General features: G+C 42.3%; 1 protein-coding gene across 1 annotated transcript in view; it reads right to left on the bottom strand.

The window, feature by feature from the left end:
• MYO10 (myosin X) overlaps positions 1-19,881 on the bottom strand; it is a 163,305-nt gene that overhangs the window by 128,451 nt on the left and 14,973 nt on the right. The window contains exon 2 of the mRNA XM_039549820.1: positions 1,164-1,262. Coding sequence (XP_039405754.1) covers positions 1,164-1,262 — 99 coding nt within the window. The remainder of the gene's footprint in view (positions 1-1,163; positions 1,263-19,881) is intronic.

Here is a 19,881-nt window from a genome sequence, read left to right as displayed (position 1 = left end):
AAACAACTACCTGGATGGATGAAGGGAGAGCAGTGGATATTTTCTACCTTGACGTCAGCAAGGCTTTTGACACGGTCTCTAAGGAAATCCTCATAGGCAAACTCAAGAAGTGTAAGTTGGATGAGTGGAATGAATTCAGAACTGGCTGAGTGGCAGATCCCAGAGGGTTGTGATCAGTGGTACAGAGTCTGGTTGGAGGTCTGTCACTTGTGGTGTCCCCCAGGGTTCTATACTGGGCCCAGTGTTATTTAATTTGTTCATCAATGGCTTGGATGAGGGGATAGAGTCCCTTCTCAGCAAGTTCACTGCTGACACAATGCTGGGAGGAGAGGCGGATACTTCAGATTGTGCAGCCTTTCAGAGGGACCTGGACAGCTTGGAGAGCTGGGCAGAGAAGAACCTACTGAAATTCAACAAAGGCACGTGCAGGGTCCTGCACAGAAAGACCTGGGGATCCTGGTGGACAACAAGTTGTCTATGAGCCAACAGTGAGCCAAGAAGGCCAATGGTATCCTGGGATACATAAAGAAGAGCACTGCCAGCAGGTCAAGGGAGGTGATCCTGCCCCTCTGCTCAGCCCTGCTGAGGCCACATCTGAAATATTGTGCGCAGTTCTGGAGTCCACAGTACAAGAGAGACATGGAGCTTCTGGAGCAGGTCCAGCAGAAGTTGGTCAAGAGTCTGGAGAATCTCTTATTCTGAGCCTTAAGAAAGGCTGAGGAAGCTGGGCCTATTCAGCCTCAAGAAGATGCAACTATGAGATGACCTCATTAATCTGTATAAATATCTGAAGGGAGGATGTCAAGAGGATGGAGCCAGCCTCTGCTTGGTGGTGCCAAGCAACAGGAAAAGAGGCTACCAGCAGAAATTGATGCACAGGAAGTTCCACCTAAACACAAGCAAGAACTTCTTTACTGAGAGGGTCACCATGCACTGGACCAGATTGCCCAGAGAGGTTGTGGAGTCTCCCTCACTGGAGATATTCAAGAACCATCTGGACACAATCCTGTGCCACGTGTTCTAGGATGACCTTACTTGAGCAGGGAGGTTGGACCAGATGACCCATGTGGTCCCTTCCAACCTGATCCATTCTGTGATTCTGTGAAAACTTATTTTTTACAGAGTTGTGCAAAAGACAAAACATAGAGGAGCAATGCCCATACCTGACCATAGTCTGTCCTGAATACGACAACTCCTTCTGCACAGGAATGAACAGTGCTGGGATAATGCTGATTATTTTCTCGCAGCCAGACCCGAGACCCCTGCAATAAGAAAAACAGAGTTATAGATGGCATAACAGAAAAACTGAAAGAAGAATTTCACTCACTATTTTTCTCTGGAAATACTTACAAGTAATAGGAGAGAAAGTGAAAGCGAAATCCAAATAAGCAAATGAAAAAAAATAAAATAATCTCTTAGCAAGTATTTGTTAGTGTCTACTCGATCAGTAAACACAGGAGAACTACACAGAAGAGCCTTTTTTTTTTAACAAATTCCTAAATGCTGGCAAGAGCAGCTGGAGCCAATGCTCTGATTCTCAGAGTCATGTGCCTCATGTTAGCACAAGTAAAATTACAGAGCGGTGTTTGAATTTACACACAGTTTAAAAGATCCGCCCCAAAGCCAGCTGGCTCCCTACCTGTTTATTTTCAACCTCAGTCAGACACTCCCAGCACTTCTATCTTTCACCTTTTTTCTAAACTACTTTGCCCTTTATATGGTTCTCCTCGCTTGGCTGCACAACAATGCAGAGGATTAAAATAAAAAAAACAACCAGCAGCAAGCAAGGTTATAAAGAACTGATATCAGCTATGAAGGCATTGGAGACACTATCAGTCAGACACCTAAGTCAGTCTAGTAGAGCAGGTAGAGCTTTATGATGCATCTACCACCTGCCTGGTAGATGCAGCAGTAAGAAAACAGAAGTATCCAGCACTGAAAACAAGGGAGGAAGACCACAGCTGAAGCTGCAGCTGCAGGAAAAGCCATCCTGAGTGAGAGCCATCCGAGTTGCTCCTGCATAGGAGAAGACTTTAGCTGGCATGAAAACACTGAGCAGCAGCGACCCACGGCCTAATTTCCAACCCAAATTATACTCCTGCTCTCTTCAGACATCTGGCTCCATATCAGAACAACAGTACTTTAGTGGCATTCAGCAAACAGAGATTTTTTTTCACCACCGGAACAGTCAAATATCCTCCTAAAGAAAAAGTAAAGAGCTGGTAGGAAAGTGCTGGGATATACTCTGACAATCATAAGGTTTGGGAGTGCAATCACAGAAAAAAAACCCAATTAAAATAATTTTGAATGCTAGCATCCAAAGGCTGTCCTTGCCTGAATTTTCACACAGAGAAACCAGACACAGAGTCTTTTTAAGATGGAGGGGGTGCAGTCCTGATTAATAATCAAGACAAATACAGATTTTTATTCTGTTGCATATTTAAGGTGAGTGGCCCGTGAGCTTACCATGGACTTCAGCCACATTACAAGTTACATATGCTTTAGATAATGTTGAATAAACATTATTCTTCTTTCTGTGATGGGACAATAGCAGCACTGAGACAAAATAGTACTCATGGAGAATTTAAAAACTCTTGCTGTTTGGTTTCTCTAAATGGGAAGAGCTCACCTGGACACTGAGGACAAGGCAAGAGCATTCATCTTTATTTTTTCCCACTGCATCTTTTCACAACTACAAGGTTGTCCAGCTCCCAGAAAATTTTTACTTCACTGGTCTTTTCTGCCTCAACCTAATAATCCCACAGAAGCAAGGCACAGCAAAGAGTCATAGTTCGGTTCACAAATTGCAAGGGATTTAATCATGGTGGTTACTGTCACCATCAAGCTCTGGAGACCTGATGGCTTGAGGGGTGGATGCATGTACTACCATCACTCGAAGCAGCAAAGGGAATTTGGTGCCAGCCTTCCCCCACACAGAGAAATACTTTTGCCAGACTGCTGCTGGGCACTAAGGGTCTGTACTGGTCAGTCTCCACCACCTGTCTCCTTCTACAGGAGCTCAATCCACCTAAATGCAGACATAAACAGCAAAAAAAACCTATCTGTCAAAACGCAGTCAAATACTTCAAGTGCTTCAGGACAACCAAACCCCTGTTATTCAACTGGTTTATTATTTGCCAGCATCTCAGAAGCTCGAGTAATGTGAAGTTTATGCTTTCAAGAGCAATGAAAAGCTTATAAACATTAAGCCACAACAAAATTTGCCAAAACCTCAGCATTGAAAATAGCCTCTGAGGAGGAGGAGAATGTTTTCCATCTTGGAATTAAATAATTAACGCTGCAAATTTTTTTTCTGGCTATGAAGGGGAAAAGAAGGGGCCTGCACAGAAGCCTTCACTTGATTGGACTAGTGCTATAATAGTTTTAAAGCAGGGAAAGGGGTTGATTTAAACAAATGTACATTGTTAGGGGTCAATAGCTCCTATTCAAAGGAGGCTGGAACAATGCAGTTCACAAAGCCAGAGGCATCTGGAATGCAAATACAACATGTTCCCTGGCAAGGTAGCTCTACAATGAAGTGTCTGTCCATGGGCCTTTCCCTCTGGGTGGGGGCAAAACACAAAGCTCTTGGCAAGAGATACCTTGCCAACTGTGTGAGCTCCAGCCACTGATCCAGCTGCCATCCCTCTGCAGTGCATTAGCCATGCACCAATGACAAAATCTTCACCAGTGCTTAATTTATGGACAAGACTTGGCATACAGGATCCACCTGAGGAAGGACTCCTCTCAATGCACATGGTGGCTACATTGACCTCAGCCTCTTTCTCACGAAGCCGGGTGTCTTGGGTTACTCCCGAGCTCCTGGACAAGCCAGCCTTCTGTGGTAAGAGGGCAAACAAAGCCATGGAGCACTAACTACAGCCCAGTGTTTTTTTATTTCCATGAAGTAAGGCTGTAAAAATACTTGGAATAGTGTTTGTAGAAGAACAGCCATATGCCATCATTCCCGTAGCAAATAAATTTCTCCTGACTGCAAAACTGAAAGGAAATAGCTTTGCAGATCTCACAGCTGCAAGACCACCTGGAGAAGTCCTGGGTCCTCCTACCTCACAGATTTTGCTGCTGAAAATGCAAACACTACTTCCTGTCTTCCTCAGTATTCTGTTCTTGGAGATGACAAAAATCCATTATTTTTTACTTTCTATTGGATACGTATGCTGAAAATCACAAAATTAATGAAGAACTTTACCTCAAGTAAAATGGTGTCGTATTCTTTACAAAACTAATTAACAAGTTAGATTTTGTATGCTGAATAAAATAACTGCACATTAATTACATTTCATATACATATATGTCATATATATGTCATATCTACGAAAAAGCAGATACTGCGTAACAACCGTGTTCTCATCTCAGTGCAAATGCTATTCATTCACACCTTATAATGTGAAATCCAGTCGACACATCAATGCAGTTGATTCAAAACAGTTAAAACTGCTTTACATTAAGAGCAATGAATGTAGGTTATGCTGCATCTGCATTCAAAAAGCACATCACTATTAAGGCTTGGCAAAGCAAAAAGGAACAATAGTCAATATGTATTTAGAGAACCTTTTGTTTATGCACCTCAGCAGCTTGGCTCCAAATACAAAGTCTGAGAGACAGGAAGATATGTTATTAACTAGGTCAAGCAGGACATAGATTTTTAATGCAAAAGATAACCAAAACCACATTCATCTTCATTCCTTCTCTTTCCTAAGTCACAAACCAATGATTATTAAGGAGGGGCCACAAAAAGAAAGAAGTCATCAAGAAAAAGACCACAACTTTGCTAGTTTCATATTAATAGTCAGTTATTGTTCTGAAAACTCACCCTTCCCTGTTGGCCTTGGCTACTGAAAACTCTTAAATTTAGGTACCCAAAAACCTTAACATATTAAGTGCCTGGCCAGACTACTCAGTGGAAAGTTCACTGGAAGCTGAATATCCCTCATTGACTTCAGTTCCTATATGAACCATTCAGCCTCTTGAGCAGAAAACCAGACCTGTTCTTCCGTATCTAAGTCCAGGGAAACAAGCAGTAATGGCCATTTGTCTGATGTATTGCTCTTTAATTCAGAATGTAGGTCTAGATGCCCTCCTTTGCACTGCCTGGCTTCCCTGGTGCTGCTTTCCATCAACAAAAGGCTTCCAGAAGAGCTGGTCATCAGTGGTGGCTGAGTATGGGAACTACTATAAAGGTCTGTGGTTGCTACTGCCACATGACATACAAAAGGGAAATAAATGGACACTCCAGAAATTGCTCCAAGGCAGTGCCACCAACAGGCTCCACTTCTCAACAGCCAGGCTACCCCTCCCTGCCAACAGTCAGAATCAGCAGTGTTTATTCAGGGATGATAGGGTGGGAAGGGATGGACAGAGTTACAGTGAAGGACTAGTTGAACCCTGTACATAGTGAGAGAAAGCACAACTTTGTAAGTTTATTTGAAAATGCAATCTAAATTTCAGTTCCTTAAACTCAACTTCATGAACTGATTATCTACATATATCAAGGCATATACTTAATCCATCTTAATGGGGTAAAATTACTTTTCAAACCCTTACACTAGTATTCACAATTTCCTCCGAAAACACTCAGGGGTAAAATACTAACACCTTCCTCTCAACAAATTTAGTTCTGCCTCTTGAACAATACTGTTTTGCTTTCCTGTTTTAAAGCAGAACAAAGCCATGAAGATGTTTCCATGGGATATAAGGCCAGTTCTGGGGGGGTTCGTTTCCTACAGAACAAAATATCCTTGAAAATGAGATGTTTCTGTTATCTGTCAATCCCCCACATCAGATCAAAGCACCAGCTCTCCTGCTCCTGCAGTCTGTGCAACAGCTGCTGATTAACCTTGAACAGGCTCCATCTCCTTCTGTTTCAGTAACTGGAGATAGCACAGAGCTAGTGACGGTATACTACTTTAAAAACAAGAAACTGGATTAAAATATATATTATTACTGACTTGAAAGGGAACCAGAATAAATTTGTACCTTCCTCAGCCCTTTGAAGGCACTAGCACTTCTTATAAGACCACTGCTTCATATAAGATAGTATTTTTTATATAAATTAAAAAAAAAAAAACCAAAAAAACCCACAAAACATAAACAACAGCACAAAAATTTTTATCTTCCAGTTATGCCCAACACAAACAGCACACAGACACTACCCTCAATATACGCAGGTGGACAAGCATGTTCATCTGCTGTTGCTGTTGAGTGTGAAGACACCCATCACTAATAGACCTCACTCAAAAGCCAAAAGGCAATTCCATCAAAAAGCAACTGCACTTCTCTGCTAGAGCTCTGAAGATGTGGTTTCCAGTTCTTGAGGCCAACAGATTTCTGCAAAGCTAGGAAGCAGCAACTTTATCATGCGCTCAAAAGCAAACCCAACAAGAAGATACCATCAAGTCTTTTTGGAAGAGTTACTAGTATTGCTACAGTCTGAGTTAGGACTTTCATGAGAGATTCAGCAAACCTGTTTTGACAAGTTTAGCAAAATACCTTTTTTCACTTTCAAGATTGCCTAACCCATACCCTGGCATCATGGCTGCAAAAACATGACAGTGCAGGACTTTGGAAAGCCTATTGCCATTATTGGTTGTGGTCAAGTTAGGCTGCTAGCAGACAACAGCTTCTTCTCATGCCTGCAAACGTAGGTGAATAAATAACACTTTCTGTGCAGTCGAGACAATGGCATTTCTGATTAATTCTGAAATTAAAAATCATTGCTCTAAGTATTACTTGGCAACTGACCATGAATAGAACTGCAAAAATGAGGAAGCAGGGAAACACATACAGCAACTTTTCTCTATCTACTGGATCTACAGTTTCAGGTCCCACTTTACATCATCATCATCGTCATCGGGTATCACAGACTTTCTTGGCTTAAAGCACTGCCTCCACCACTCTCCTTGCTCCACTTTAGCTTGGAAGGAGGAGGCAGGTTTTAATCTGTTAAAATTCAGTAAGGAAGATAAGTAATTCAAAAAGACAACATGTAGGTGAGGAGAAGTAAGAGGAGACAGCTACTGATGACATCAGTGAGATATAGGGAGTACATGGCGAAAAGAGCTTGGGGCAACTGTACATCTTTCCCTCAGGGTCTGCATCAGGGCAGGGGGTAGCAGTGGGCAGGCAAATGACAGACATCCTGGCATATTCATGTTCATCTTAAAAGTAGCACATCATTCTCTCTCCTTATTTGAATTCTTGAAGAGGAATATATCATACATTCAAAAACCCCTTAAAATTTATCCTGAGAATCAAACCAGCTCTAACTCTGCCTCCACAGATTTCAATAGGAGTTGCAGTTCCATCTTTGTTGACAGCATGGTTTTGTCAAGCACTCATATTTTTTTCAGAAACATTTTTTTCAGACTCATTTTTTAATTAATTGCAGTCATGACCACAAATGCAAAAACACATGAACAAAACAACAGCAACAAAAAAACCCCAACAACAAAGCCAAACACAAGAATTCCAACAGGTATTTTAAGGAGCACAGCACTGAGGAAGGGCAGTGTGCAAGAAAGCAGCAGGGGAAGAGAGACTCTCCACTAAGAACCGCTCACCAAAGCCTACAGCAATGCAGGAGTAGTTGTCCCAGCACGACTGCCCAAACAAGCCAATTTCAATCATCACTAGCTTCTGCTTACATACTCTTTGCCACATCATCTAGTCAGCTCTTACACTGCTGTGCAGCTCTACCAGTGACTCAGGGAAAAGGAGAAGAGTCTGCCAAAAAGCCTGTAGCTCATCCACCATGACTGGTTGTGCCTGGCAGTCCCCAGTCCAAAAGCTGCCAGCTTGGCAATGTTTTTCTTATGCTACATGACATGCTTATAAACTCACATCAAGGGGAAGAAGGATTTTTAAGTCCACATGTGTGAGAAGTCATGCTATCATTCTCTTCTTCCCTGCTTAAGCTGCCCTCTTGGGACTGGGGTTTCAAAGAGTGATGAGGCAAAGCAATGGTAGAAATTTCTTCACTACCCTCCTTGTTGGGGCTCAGCCACGCAGCTTCACTCTTCCTCAGAAACTTTGCCCTTAAAAACTCCCAGGTACCACATTGTTCTCTGCCACAGGTTGCTAACCATCTCAAAACCACTTTGCACAAGTTTTGTAAAACACCCAAGCAATTTTTTCCACCTTCCTCTCACCCCTCCTGTCTGGACACAGAGCAAAGGCCAGGCAAGGCGACTCACGAGCACCAGTCACGGGGCATGGGAGAGACCAACCATTCTGAAACAAAGTTTAGTTTGAGACTGAACTTGAGATATGTTTCTCATTAACTGTCTGTAAAGCCCAAGTAGAGTCTTGTTTGCAAAATACAAGCTTCTGCTTCCAAACATACATGTTCAGCCTGATTTCAAAACATTTTATTTAGGAGGAACATCCTGAGTACTTCAAAGCTGATTAAGTGGAAAAAGAAAAAACATTCGTTTTGGCACATTTGTTCTGAAGAGAAGCATTTACCATTTACCTTCATGAGACATTAGGATTTTCATTAGGTTCATTGGTCAAGCACTGTTCAGTTCCTAACACTGTTCTCTACGTACCTGGATATGGAATTTAGAAGAAGATGCAGTACGAAACAACTATATAGTAGTACTAGCTCTTGCACAGATGCTAGTTGTGCTACACAAGCCTGGACATGCCCTTGTCTAGGAGGGCAGTATTGTGATTCAGCCTGATTTGAATTTGCAAAGCAGATGAAATTTCTGATCAATATACATTTTCTACCTTTGAACACTCTTTGTCAACTATCTCATTTTATTCTGGTAGTATTTACCAAAGGCTTCTTGCATCAAGAAGCATCACTGATACAACACCAGTGTTGCACCTAAAAGCAAGCAGGAGGAATTGCATTTAGCAAGGCAAGGACTATTCCTGGCTTCTAGGAAGCTCAGCGTTCCCTTTTTCTTTTTTTCCTTTCTCATGCCAAAGCAGCAGCCAATTCCAGGAAAGTATACCTTTACTCAAGTGGGATTCTGGTGTGAAAAAACTAATCCATATTAAACAGCAGACTGTGTAAAGTAACAAGCATACTTAAAAATTATTCCCAAGAATAGTACCACAGCTTTCACTTTTCAATTTACTGTCATAGAAGCACAAAAGGTTCCACTTTAGTTTTATATTCCATATTGTCAGTTTTCATGATCCTTTTACAGGTCTGAAAACATTAGAGGGATTTTTTGTAGTTTGTTTATGTCTCCCTGTAACTCAAAAATATCAGTTTACAAATGAATAATTTTTGTGGGTTGAAGTAGGGATGGGCAAGCAAGGAAAGTATTTCCAGACTCAACTGTTGCAAAAAACAGCTGTAAGATCTGAGCCAGAAGACAAAAGCAAACTGACCCACCCAGACCACATTCTTTGTAAGTGGGTTGGGGTATTTTCCCTCCTCTCTTCTTCCAAGCTCCATATTTGCTTGAAATTAAAACTCAGGAATTTTGGAGAGACACAGTTCACACTTTGGTGTGATAAGACTTAGCAAAACTTTATTCCAAGACTAAGAAAGTAAGTGTGAAAAGGAGTAAGGAAAGAGAATAATGGACCACAGTTCTTTCATTCTTTTATTAATAGAAACACTGATTATTGAAAACGGGAGAATCTTAAATGTCAGGTCGTAAGTTTTTTTGCAAAGTTGTATTGATCCCCTACATTGAATTTACAGTTGATGACTCAGTATGCTTCATCTCACTTGGCAGCTTTGCTTTCACAATATGATCACTACATATCTCTCTCTTGCCACAGGGACACAAGTATTAAAAGTATGTATTTACACTGAATTATTTCTTTACATTGGTAGTTCATGCTTCAGTTTGTGTGGGGTTTTGGGGTTTGTTGGTTTTTTTTTTTTTGTTTGGAAGGGTTTTTTGTTGGGTTTATTCTGTTTTTTTGTTGTTGGTTGGTTGTTTTTTTTGTTTTTTTCAAATCAAATTTTGGCAATCTATATGGAGTTTGCCCTACAAAAACCAGAACCCTTTGCTAACTTTGCCTACCTGTGATGTCCTTCAGATGTCAATAGGACCCTGAATATAGGCAAACATCTGTAGAACAAGGACTTACTATGGTTAATACCCAATAGAGTACAGAAACCGGGAGAAACAGATGAAAAACACAGTTGGTAAATTAGGATGTGCTGTTGGACCTGTACAGTAGCCTTTTCAACAAGCATTTCAGCCTTGCCTTTCTGAAGCCCATGTGGCCGCTCTGACCTCTTGCTGAGGAACAAATCCCAGCTACACTTTGACCGCAGGCAGTTGAGAGGTTTGGGCTGCTCAGACCTTGGCAGTCGGAGCTCAGGTCCTCCATTCCCACGAGCCACAGCGACTCACCGAGCAGCTTCCTGCTCCATCCTGTTTATACACCCTGCTACAAACCAGGGGCAGGATTCAGGACAAGCACCTCTTCACAACAACAGCTCCAACAGGTGAGACACTTGGGCAGCGCAGCAGCCTGCCCCACACACGTGTGGTCCCTCAGGGCAGGCACAAGGCAGCGCCCCACAGCTCAAAGGCACGATCAGCAGCCCAGGGAAGCTTGCTGAAGATTAAACACGTCATGTCTACACCTAGCCAGGAAAATGTGGGTTTCTGGCCTGCAGCAAGTGGGTAGCAGCAGCACTGAGGCTCATTTGGGAAGCTTGGGCAGACATTATCAAGCCTTGGGTAGACATTATCAGGCTTGCAGCATCATACAGAACGGGTCCAACATGGGTTACAAAACAACTTGAGGTGGTGGGGAACCAGGACCACATTCTCAGGACCTAATCATCCTTAAAAATTAAATAAATTTAAAAACTAAAAATCCAGCAGGTAAGCAGGAGGGGAATCACACTCCTCTACATCTGAAGCCCACTGTGCTGCCTGACTTCTAGAAGCAGGTTTGGAAAACAGGATGACACCTTTGCCAGGGCATGGATGTCCAAGTGAATGGCAGGCAACACAGCATCCTCTGTGCTCTCCCTCCTTGCCTTTCATGCTTCAGATGAACACTGGAAGAGCCAACACTGCCACCAAAGTCCTAAGCTGGAAGGCTAATGTTAGCAACTTCCCACACTAATTTGTACACTGCAAACCACAATAATCACTGAGGAGCTCCAAATTGCCTGCCTGGAGATCACCTGATGAAAACACAACCAATTAAGCAAAACATAATGGCACACTTTATCATTAGAGGGCAGAGCACTGGCTTATTCCCATGCACCCGAGGCAGAAAGGCTGGCGAGCGCAGCGCACGCTCCCGGGGAGCACGGGGGATGCAGAGGTGCATTGCCGTGCGTGCTGAGCACTGCCTGGGCTCAGCCTGGTTCCTCACACAGAACATGTGTGACCAGCCTCACTGTGGGAAAGGTTTTGTAACTCAGAAGGACGTGTGCACTTTTTATGGTGCGTAATATCTGATGCCTTTTGCCCTCTGACTTTCTGGAGCTCACTGCCTTGCATGTAGCAATGAAATGCACATCTTAAAAACCAAAAGCAAGCAGGCAACAGAGTTTTAATGAAATCCCAGCAGTTTATGAAAGCGTTCACAACACACTAACTAATGGGTATTGTACTTCTACACAGAAAAGGGCAAGATTGTTTGCTGGAGGGTTATGGAAGCTTTAGTCAACAGAACAGAACTAGGTACCTCAGTAAAAGAGTAATCTGGGAAACACTGTTTAAATAGATTTTCTCTATTTTTAGAAGAGAGGGAGTGGTGGGAAACGAGTTGAAGGGTGACCCTCACTTAGAGTCCCCAGCACACCTGTGAGGAGACACACAAGTCCACACACATATGAAAAAGAAAGTTTATTCCACTTTCCATTTATTTTAGAATTAATTCACACTTCCAGCATCTGGAAAAAAGATGCTAAGAGGACTCTCTGAAATTATTGCACCTACCTACAGTCCTGAAGAGTGTCCTTTCTTCCACTTACCTAAATCATCTTTTGTTTTCTCCTGCCTATCCTGATCAGCATTTTGGGATGCCTGGGAGGAAACACTCCCTGAGACTTTGGTGGACACTTCTGTTGGGCCTGGAGCAGACAGGAGAACTGCTATCTCTTCCCATCTCCTCCTTCTCCAGTGATTACCTCCTTCCCTTCCTTCCCAGGTCAGGAACCCAAAAAAGACTCCCAACAAATTTTAGAACCCAGCCATGAACAGAGATGTAAAACACGTAAGATTTGATTACTGTTGTCTTTCAATGTATTTCAATTTTCTCTTGAAATATGAAGAGAATGTGTCAAATTGCAAAGGACACAAGCCTATAACCTTAAATAACTTGCTATTTATTTCAAAATTCATTATTTCTAAGTAGTTTATAAATAGGATCTACCCTACCGACCCTAAAACAAGCACAAAGGTGTCAGTAAATATGAAATAGCTTCTTATGAGTTACTTCTCAAACCGATGATCATATGTTTTTAAACAAAAATAAATTGCAACAGGCAGTTAAAAAACACCTAATTCACTTCACCAACACACAGGACAAGGAAAATTAGGTGGCAGTAGTGGAAGAGAAATTTAATCCCAGCCCAGTCTCTTTCTCAGCTGTTGCACAGTATGAGTAGAAGACTGTCAATCAGGGCTAATCTCCACTTTCCCAGAGGCAATGTGATACCAAAGCAGGCTGCACAGGTGGCATTTCACACCACTGTAATACAAGCAGAAGGTGCAACTTAGTACAAAAGAGAGTTTGGGATCCATATTGAAGGAAAATTTAGCAATAAAGTTCATATAGTGGGTAAAGTTAGAAATTCATGAAGTTCAGATAAAAGGCAGCATTTCCTGCATGCACTTTGAACACTTCCGCATTTTATCAACTTTAAACTTCTCTCAGAAACAAGATGATGCTTTGCAAGGCTTCTCACTGCAGAGCCTGGTCACTGCTGATGAATACCAATGGTATGCAGCAGTTGCAAGGTAAAAAGGCAGCCTGGAACACTGCATTCATTATAGTCAGCCGCTCAAGGTCACAACCCTCTGGAAAGCAATCTCCTGCTTTTTTGCTTACTCCACTTCTCCCTGACCAGATACATTTCCTTGCAGTAATACTACCCTTATTAGGGTATCTGTTTAGACTCTTCTGCACTTGTGCAACTATAAAATGAAACATCTACAGGGCAAGTCAGCAGAGTCACTATGGCAAGTCATTATTGCTTTTACTGGCATTTTTCCTACATAGTAATTTTAAAAAAATTTACTCCTTTGAAGCTCATTCACTACTGAACTGTCAGAAGGGAACACCTTTAGTAGGAAACACAGAAACAGAGCATGTATTTTATATGAGCAAACCTTCTTTCCTCCTGTCATAGACACTTGCACATCACACGCTGGACAGAACCCTGTAATTGCCTATTGTTCTGTCTCATCCATAGACAAACCCCCAAGGCAGGTCATACAAAGCAGCTCACAGGTTCCTTGGATGTGCAGTGACACACCTTTCCTCATGGCTTGCAGCACCTTTCCAAAGCAGCTTAAACTGTACACCCCACCTTTCAACAGAAAGGTGCGGCACGTTTCCTCATTTGCAGGCACACCTAGAGATCTGACGCATTCCCATTCTGCATCCTTGTTTCCATGACAGGGACAGACATCTACTGTATGACTCTGTATTTGAATGGTTTTTTTTCTTTCTTTCTTCAATGCATGTTTACAAAAGCTGGTAATTGTCTAAAGGAAAAATGACTACCTCAACCTAGTGCTTGTGTCAGGAGCAGGAGAAGCAGAAACACAGAGAAGTTGCTTCTGTAATTTTGTTTGCTCACATGCGTGTTTTCCTGTGCAGCAGGTTGCAGAAGATTTAATCCAAAACTAAACCACAAAGCAATTAGAAGAGCTTAACCAAACAGAAGTGATTTAAAGCATTACCCCCTGACAAAATAGGCATTTATCTCAGAGATAACCAGGAGTAAGGAAATGCATCTGGGTCCAGACTCTCTTCTAGTTTACTACGTCCAGCACGCAAAAGCATAAAAAACCCAGGGCTGAACAGCTACATGCCTGTCAGCAGGCAAAGGACCTCCTTAGCCAAATGATTTTGACTATACACTGTAATCTCCTAGAGATGCACCATTCATACATCAAGGTGGGAACCCTTTGCAGCTAAGCTCTTCCCATTAGCCAAGGGGATTAGCTCAAGCAAGCAGTGAAGGATTGCTGCAACAGAGAGGAAGAATTTTCTCCCCCCATTTCTCCAGGATCAGGTCTGAAATAAGATCACACCCTTTACTAACGGATGTGACCTACTTGGGTCAAGACACTAAACTCAAGCAGGGAGGAGATCCCACTCCCTTCACACAAACACCTGCCAGCTGTGACTGACAGTCCCATTTTGCCCAGCCTGGAACAGTCTGCAAGTGCCAGCTGTGGAAAGCTGTGCTTCCCCAGATTAGAAAAACTGATGCAAGACCAGAGGAAGGGCTGGCAAGAACACAGCTGCTTTGAGACAGAGATATATGAGACAAAGAACAGCCATGAAGATGACTCGGGAGTATGGAGCAACTCTCCTATGAAGACAGAGAGTTGGGGTTGTTTAGGCTGGAGAAGAGAAGGCTCCAGGAAGACCTTTTTATGGTCTTCCAGTACCCAAAAGGGGCCTACAAGAAAGATGGAAAAAGACTTTTTAAAAGAGCATGTAGTGTAAGCACAAGGAGGAATGGCTTTAAACTGAGAGGGCATGTTTACATTAAATGTAAGGAAGGAATTCTTTACTGTGAGGTTGTCCAGAGAACCTGTGGATGCCCCCTGCCTGGAGGTGTTCAAGGATGGGTTGGATGGGACTCCAAGCAACCTGGTCTACTGAAAGGTGTCCCTGCCTGGGGAAGGGAATGGCACATGCAGAGGATGGTGGGAATTAAATGATTTTTAAGGTCCATTCCATCCCAGAAAATTCTATGACTCTATGATACTCAAAACTGAAATTCAGCAGTCTTTAAGGCTGGTGAAAGTAACGAAACGAAAGCAGAGATGTAGGGGGTGTGACACATTTGCTTATGAAGCAGAAGTATCTTTCTGGTGAGCCCAGCATGTACCAACAGGCACGGGATCAAGCTGCTGGCAAGAGCTAGCAAGAATATAGCCAAGAGCAAGCTTCTCTTTCCACTCTAGACATCTTGTCTTCAAGAAGTAGTTGTATTCCAATATACATTATCCAATACCTCAGACTACCCACAGACTAACATAAAATTACAGAATCATTTAGCTTGGGAAAGACCTCTGAGATCATTGATCACTCAAGCACATCCCTAAGTGTCAAGTCTACACATATTTTAAATACCTCCAGGGATGGTGATTCCATCACCTCCCTTGGCATCCTGATCCAAAACTTGACAACACTCTTGGTGAAGAAGTTTTTGCTAATTTCCAATCTAGACCTTCCAGGTGCAACGTGAGGCTGTGTCCTCTTGTCCCATCATTTGTTACTTGTGAGGAGGGACCAACCCTGCCCAGCTACCACCTCCTCATGGGTAGTTGTAGAGAGACACCTCTATCAGGCAACAGACAGAAAACACACAGATCACAGAGCAACTTTCAGTCTGACAAAAGCATCATCTTCTCCTACAAGGTAACTGGTCCAGTAGATTTACACATCCCTGCTATACCTCTCCCAGCTTCCCCCCTCACCCTGCCACCCAAAAGGTATGCTGGAAGCTATGAGTCAACACACTGGACAGCAGGTTCTCACGAGCAATCCTCATTGGCCCTAAATCTCAGGGAACCATGACTTTTCTCTTTAGTTACCTCTGAAAGTGCGTCTACTCAGGAGCACAAACCTTTACATGGCAATTCATTTTACTTTGCAATGAATTACATCAACCAACTCCTCTGTAAACAACAGCCTAGACAATTCAATAAATATCTGCTTCTCACAGCGTGGTGCAGTTCCCCAAGTCTGTGAGACCTGGGAGGACTTTGCAAGCTTTCCATCACAAGGATGATGCTTTAAATTATCTATAAAGAAGCTGACTGCACAATAATTTCAAGTCAAATTATCAGTGTGCCTAAATTAAAGAGCAAGTGCAGCACTCAAAATGCAGTATTACTGATTCTTCCCTGCCCAGAGAGGTGCTTTTTCTTAAATAAAAATAAAGTTTAAAATTTAAAAAAAAAAAAAAAACAAACCACAAAAAACCCAAAACCAAAGCAAAAAAATCCACCAAAAGAAAAAAAACCAAACAACACACAACAAAAAAACCAAACAAAAACCAAAAACCAAACCAAAAAAAAACCCCAAACCCTAAGAGCAGAAGAAATAACCCAAACAAAACTCTAAGCAAATGAGCTTCATCGTATGCCTGCAGAAGCTCAAACTGGGAATTTTCCATGACTGCTTTACACAGTGCTATAAAAATGTATTTAGTTGTACATACTCATAATCAGATTTTTATGGCACAAAAGAATGCAAGTCTAAAACAAACATAAATGCCTTCCTCTGCCTATACACAAGCAGTATCTTTTACTACTTTTCATGCTAATAATAAAGTCACTCCTCATATTACTATGCTGTGAACAAAAAAAACAACCAGCTATTTGTTCTCTTTGGGTGGTGGGTTTTTGTCTTGTTTTGTTGGGATTTTTTAGTAACTCTAAGGTAAAGTGACCTAAACACTACTAAAAAAACAACTTTCCCACAAATGCTGAAGCATGGAATTGTGCAAAGAGAAGCATTTTTGGCTAATTAGCGTAGAACAGAAGAGAATTCAGGAAAACCTCCTTGGTCAGAAAGAGCACATGCTTGATTTCAGCTGATGTGAATGTGACATACACCCAAGAATGAATGATTGCTTCTTCAGCCCAGACCTCCTCTGGGAAAAATGCTCCAATTTGGTCACCTGGAGGGGCACTCATCCCTACTGAATTACTCTCAGAAATGTAATTTCAAAAAAAGGTGAGTATTTTCAAGCATGTTACTAATTATTCATACTGCTTTAGCCAAAATTTTATTTTTACTCTTCAAAAAATAAACACAACAGCCTGTTACCACTAATCTCAGCTGCAAAACAACTGAGAAGCATCTTGCTCATGATTACCAAAAAACCCAGCCTCACAAGACAGTTCTGCTGAAGCTGGTGGCTCAAGCACTCCTGAACTCTAGGAAATAGGAAACACCCAAAAGCCGCTTAGGCTTTATTCCAAATAAATGTTGCAGTAGCAATGCATTCCATCCCTCCACTGCCAGCTCAGTATTAGCTTCCTCCAAGCTTTTGCTTGGCTGGTCAAAAAGACTTGGCCTTAAACAGAACCAATTTTCTTTTTAAAGAAGTCATAAATCATCATCTCAAAGTGGAGCAATAACTTTCTGCTTACCACACATACTACCTCTAACCCGCGATGCAGCATATGAAATACTTCATTCTGCAGACAGGAACAGAGATTTCCTCACCTCTAAGGAAATTAATTTTGAGTCCTCGGAGCTCCATACCATTTTCATGTGCACAGTGGAAAACACTGCAAGCCGCAGGGACTATGTGCCTGCTCCTCCTCCAAGCAAGTCACCCAGACCTTGGCCCCCTGCTTAGCACAGGCGGTAGATCTGGTTTTATTTGCATGGGCGCAAACTCCCAAGGAGGGCAAGAGCCTGATTTATACACTACACCTCTCCACCCAGTGAAAGGGAAAAAACATACTGGAAATGGAAAATGTTGTAGTGACTGGACAACCATGACAAAAGCAGAGTGAAACTTTTGTTGAGGGCTGCAGGACTTTGGCACATGCAGCAATGCAGTTTAAATCACTCAAATCCCACGACGGCATTCACATGACATCACCTCCCCCCCCCGCTTTGCTCACAAATCACTCTTCCTACAATTTCACTGTTGTTCCAAGTACCAACTTGTCTTTATTTTGAAGAAATCAATATAATTTCATCATAATTCTAGCTGCTTGCTAGTAAGATGAGCACAGCTCAATTCTGGCAGCGTCTTTATCACTGAACATGTGTCTTTTGAAGAGAGCGCCGACACAACATTGTTTTGCTCACATTTTCAGCTCCCTTTCATCTTCAGACAGACACGAGAGTATTTGTTTATGCATAAATGTGACCTTCAGAACCTCTGTGTATATTTTCAGATATACACATGGTTTCACAATGTTCTTTTCTCGTAGGAGTTAAATCCACACCTCATGTTCACATAAGCAAGATCCCATTTGTACAGGATAACTACAGGATCTAGGCCCATAGCTAGAAGTATGAAGAGACACATGCTCCATTTTCATTCCTCCAGATCACATTAAGACCCACCTCAAACATATCCAACTTCCAGAGATGATACACAACTTCAGACAATTTGGAAGAAGCTTGTTCAGGGATTTTTAGCCTAATACGCTGTACAAGTCTTTCCCTCAGATAAAACTTTTTGTCTAAAAATGATTTATGGACACGCTTACAGAAATAGAAGATGTGAATCATTCAGTGGCTCTTCTCTTGCAAAAAAAAAAGCTTCCAGCAGGAGTTTTCCCCAGCAAGTTGATTCTCGAATACTCAAGACTGAGCATGGGCTGGTGATGGATCACCCCGAGTGCACACACATCCACACCCGCTGTTCCCAAGGCAGCTGCATGAGTAACACAGACCATGCTGTGCCACAGGTGTGGAACACTGCTTGCCCTGTAAAGCACAGTTACTGCTTTACACAGTAATGTGTAACGTCACATGCAACTTCTTCCTGCTCATCTGGAGGAAAGAGCAATGTCCAATTCTTTTTTAAGTCTATTTTCTGTACCATGTTTCCAACTTGGGATTTTTACTCCTAACAGCAGCTCTCATGATACCATCTGTTCCTGAAGGACAAAGGCTGATGTGTAATTACTCCTATCCAGCCCTGAGGCAATTCTATTTCATTGGTAGAGGTACGAACTACATGGCACCCTCTCCTTTACTCCCAACTTCATACACTACTCTGCTCCCTCTCCAATAAATTAAAGGAAACATAATTGAACTCAGTCTTCTCTGTGACAGCATGGTAGCAGTATTTGTACTCTTTTGGACAGTTTCCTAAAAAGCCAAAAAATCTCCTCTGGATCTTGTAGGTCAGTTTTGAACATTTTCCCTACAAAAGGCACCACAGGTAAATGTTTTTCCATCAGTACATGCCATGCCCTGTATCGGTAAGGAGACAGCATGGCAGCTTCATTAAAAGAAATAAAGTAGAAATAAAAAACTGATTTCTGTCTTTCCAAGGACATGTCTGCAATAAAAGCAGCTCTACAGTCAATGTACAAATGAATGCAACAACGATCCTGAGATGGGTTAAAAAGCAGTGGTAAGTTAGACAAGTCACCTGCTAACAGAGACATGATTGTGGCAGAGGCCTCCTGCCCTCATCCCTGACAGGAGGCCACGCCACCCACTGCTGCCCACCTGGGAGCTACGGCAGCAACGCACAGGGGCCCCGCAATGTGCACTGCAGTGAGTGGGACAGCAGGTTTGCAGAAGCTGTGCTCGGACCATGGTCCCTGCTACTTGAATATAACTTGTACCAAGATCAGCAGTAGTTACCTCATGGATTTTAATCATTTTTTCCTGGTTACTGTTAAGTGGATTTTTGGGAGTTTCCTGAGTTCCAACAGATACAGTGTTCACAGACTCACAGACAGGTTTACGTTGGAATGGACCTTTAAAGATTATCTAGTTCGACCTTCCCTGTCACAGTTAGGGACATCTTTCCCTAAATGTTCATTAACTCTCCCACAGCAAGCTTGGACTGTGACGTGTACGAAGCCACTTGCACCCAGCTAGAAATGAAAACCAGGAGGTATTTCAGAAAATGCTTGATTTTAAACACATTATGACCCCACTCTTACTCAGGTGGAACTGTGCCCCATATTCATCCTAGGATTACCATGTCTTTACTTATTTTAAGTAGAGCAACATCAGGAG

The sequence above is a fragment of the Corvus cornix genome, chromosome 2 (assembly GCF_000738735.6).
Source record: "Corvus cornix cornix isolate S_Up_H32 chromosome 2, ASM73873v5, whole genome shotgun sequence".
Lineage (NCBI taxonomy): Eukaryota > Metazoa > Chordata > Aves > Passeriformes > Corvidae > Corvus > Corvus cornix.
Note: the sequence above shows the minus strand (reverse complement) of the source record. Positions and strands in the feature narration are given on the sequence as shown.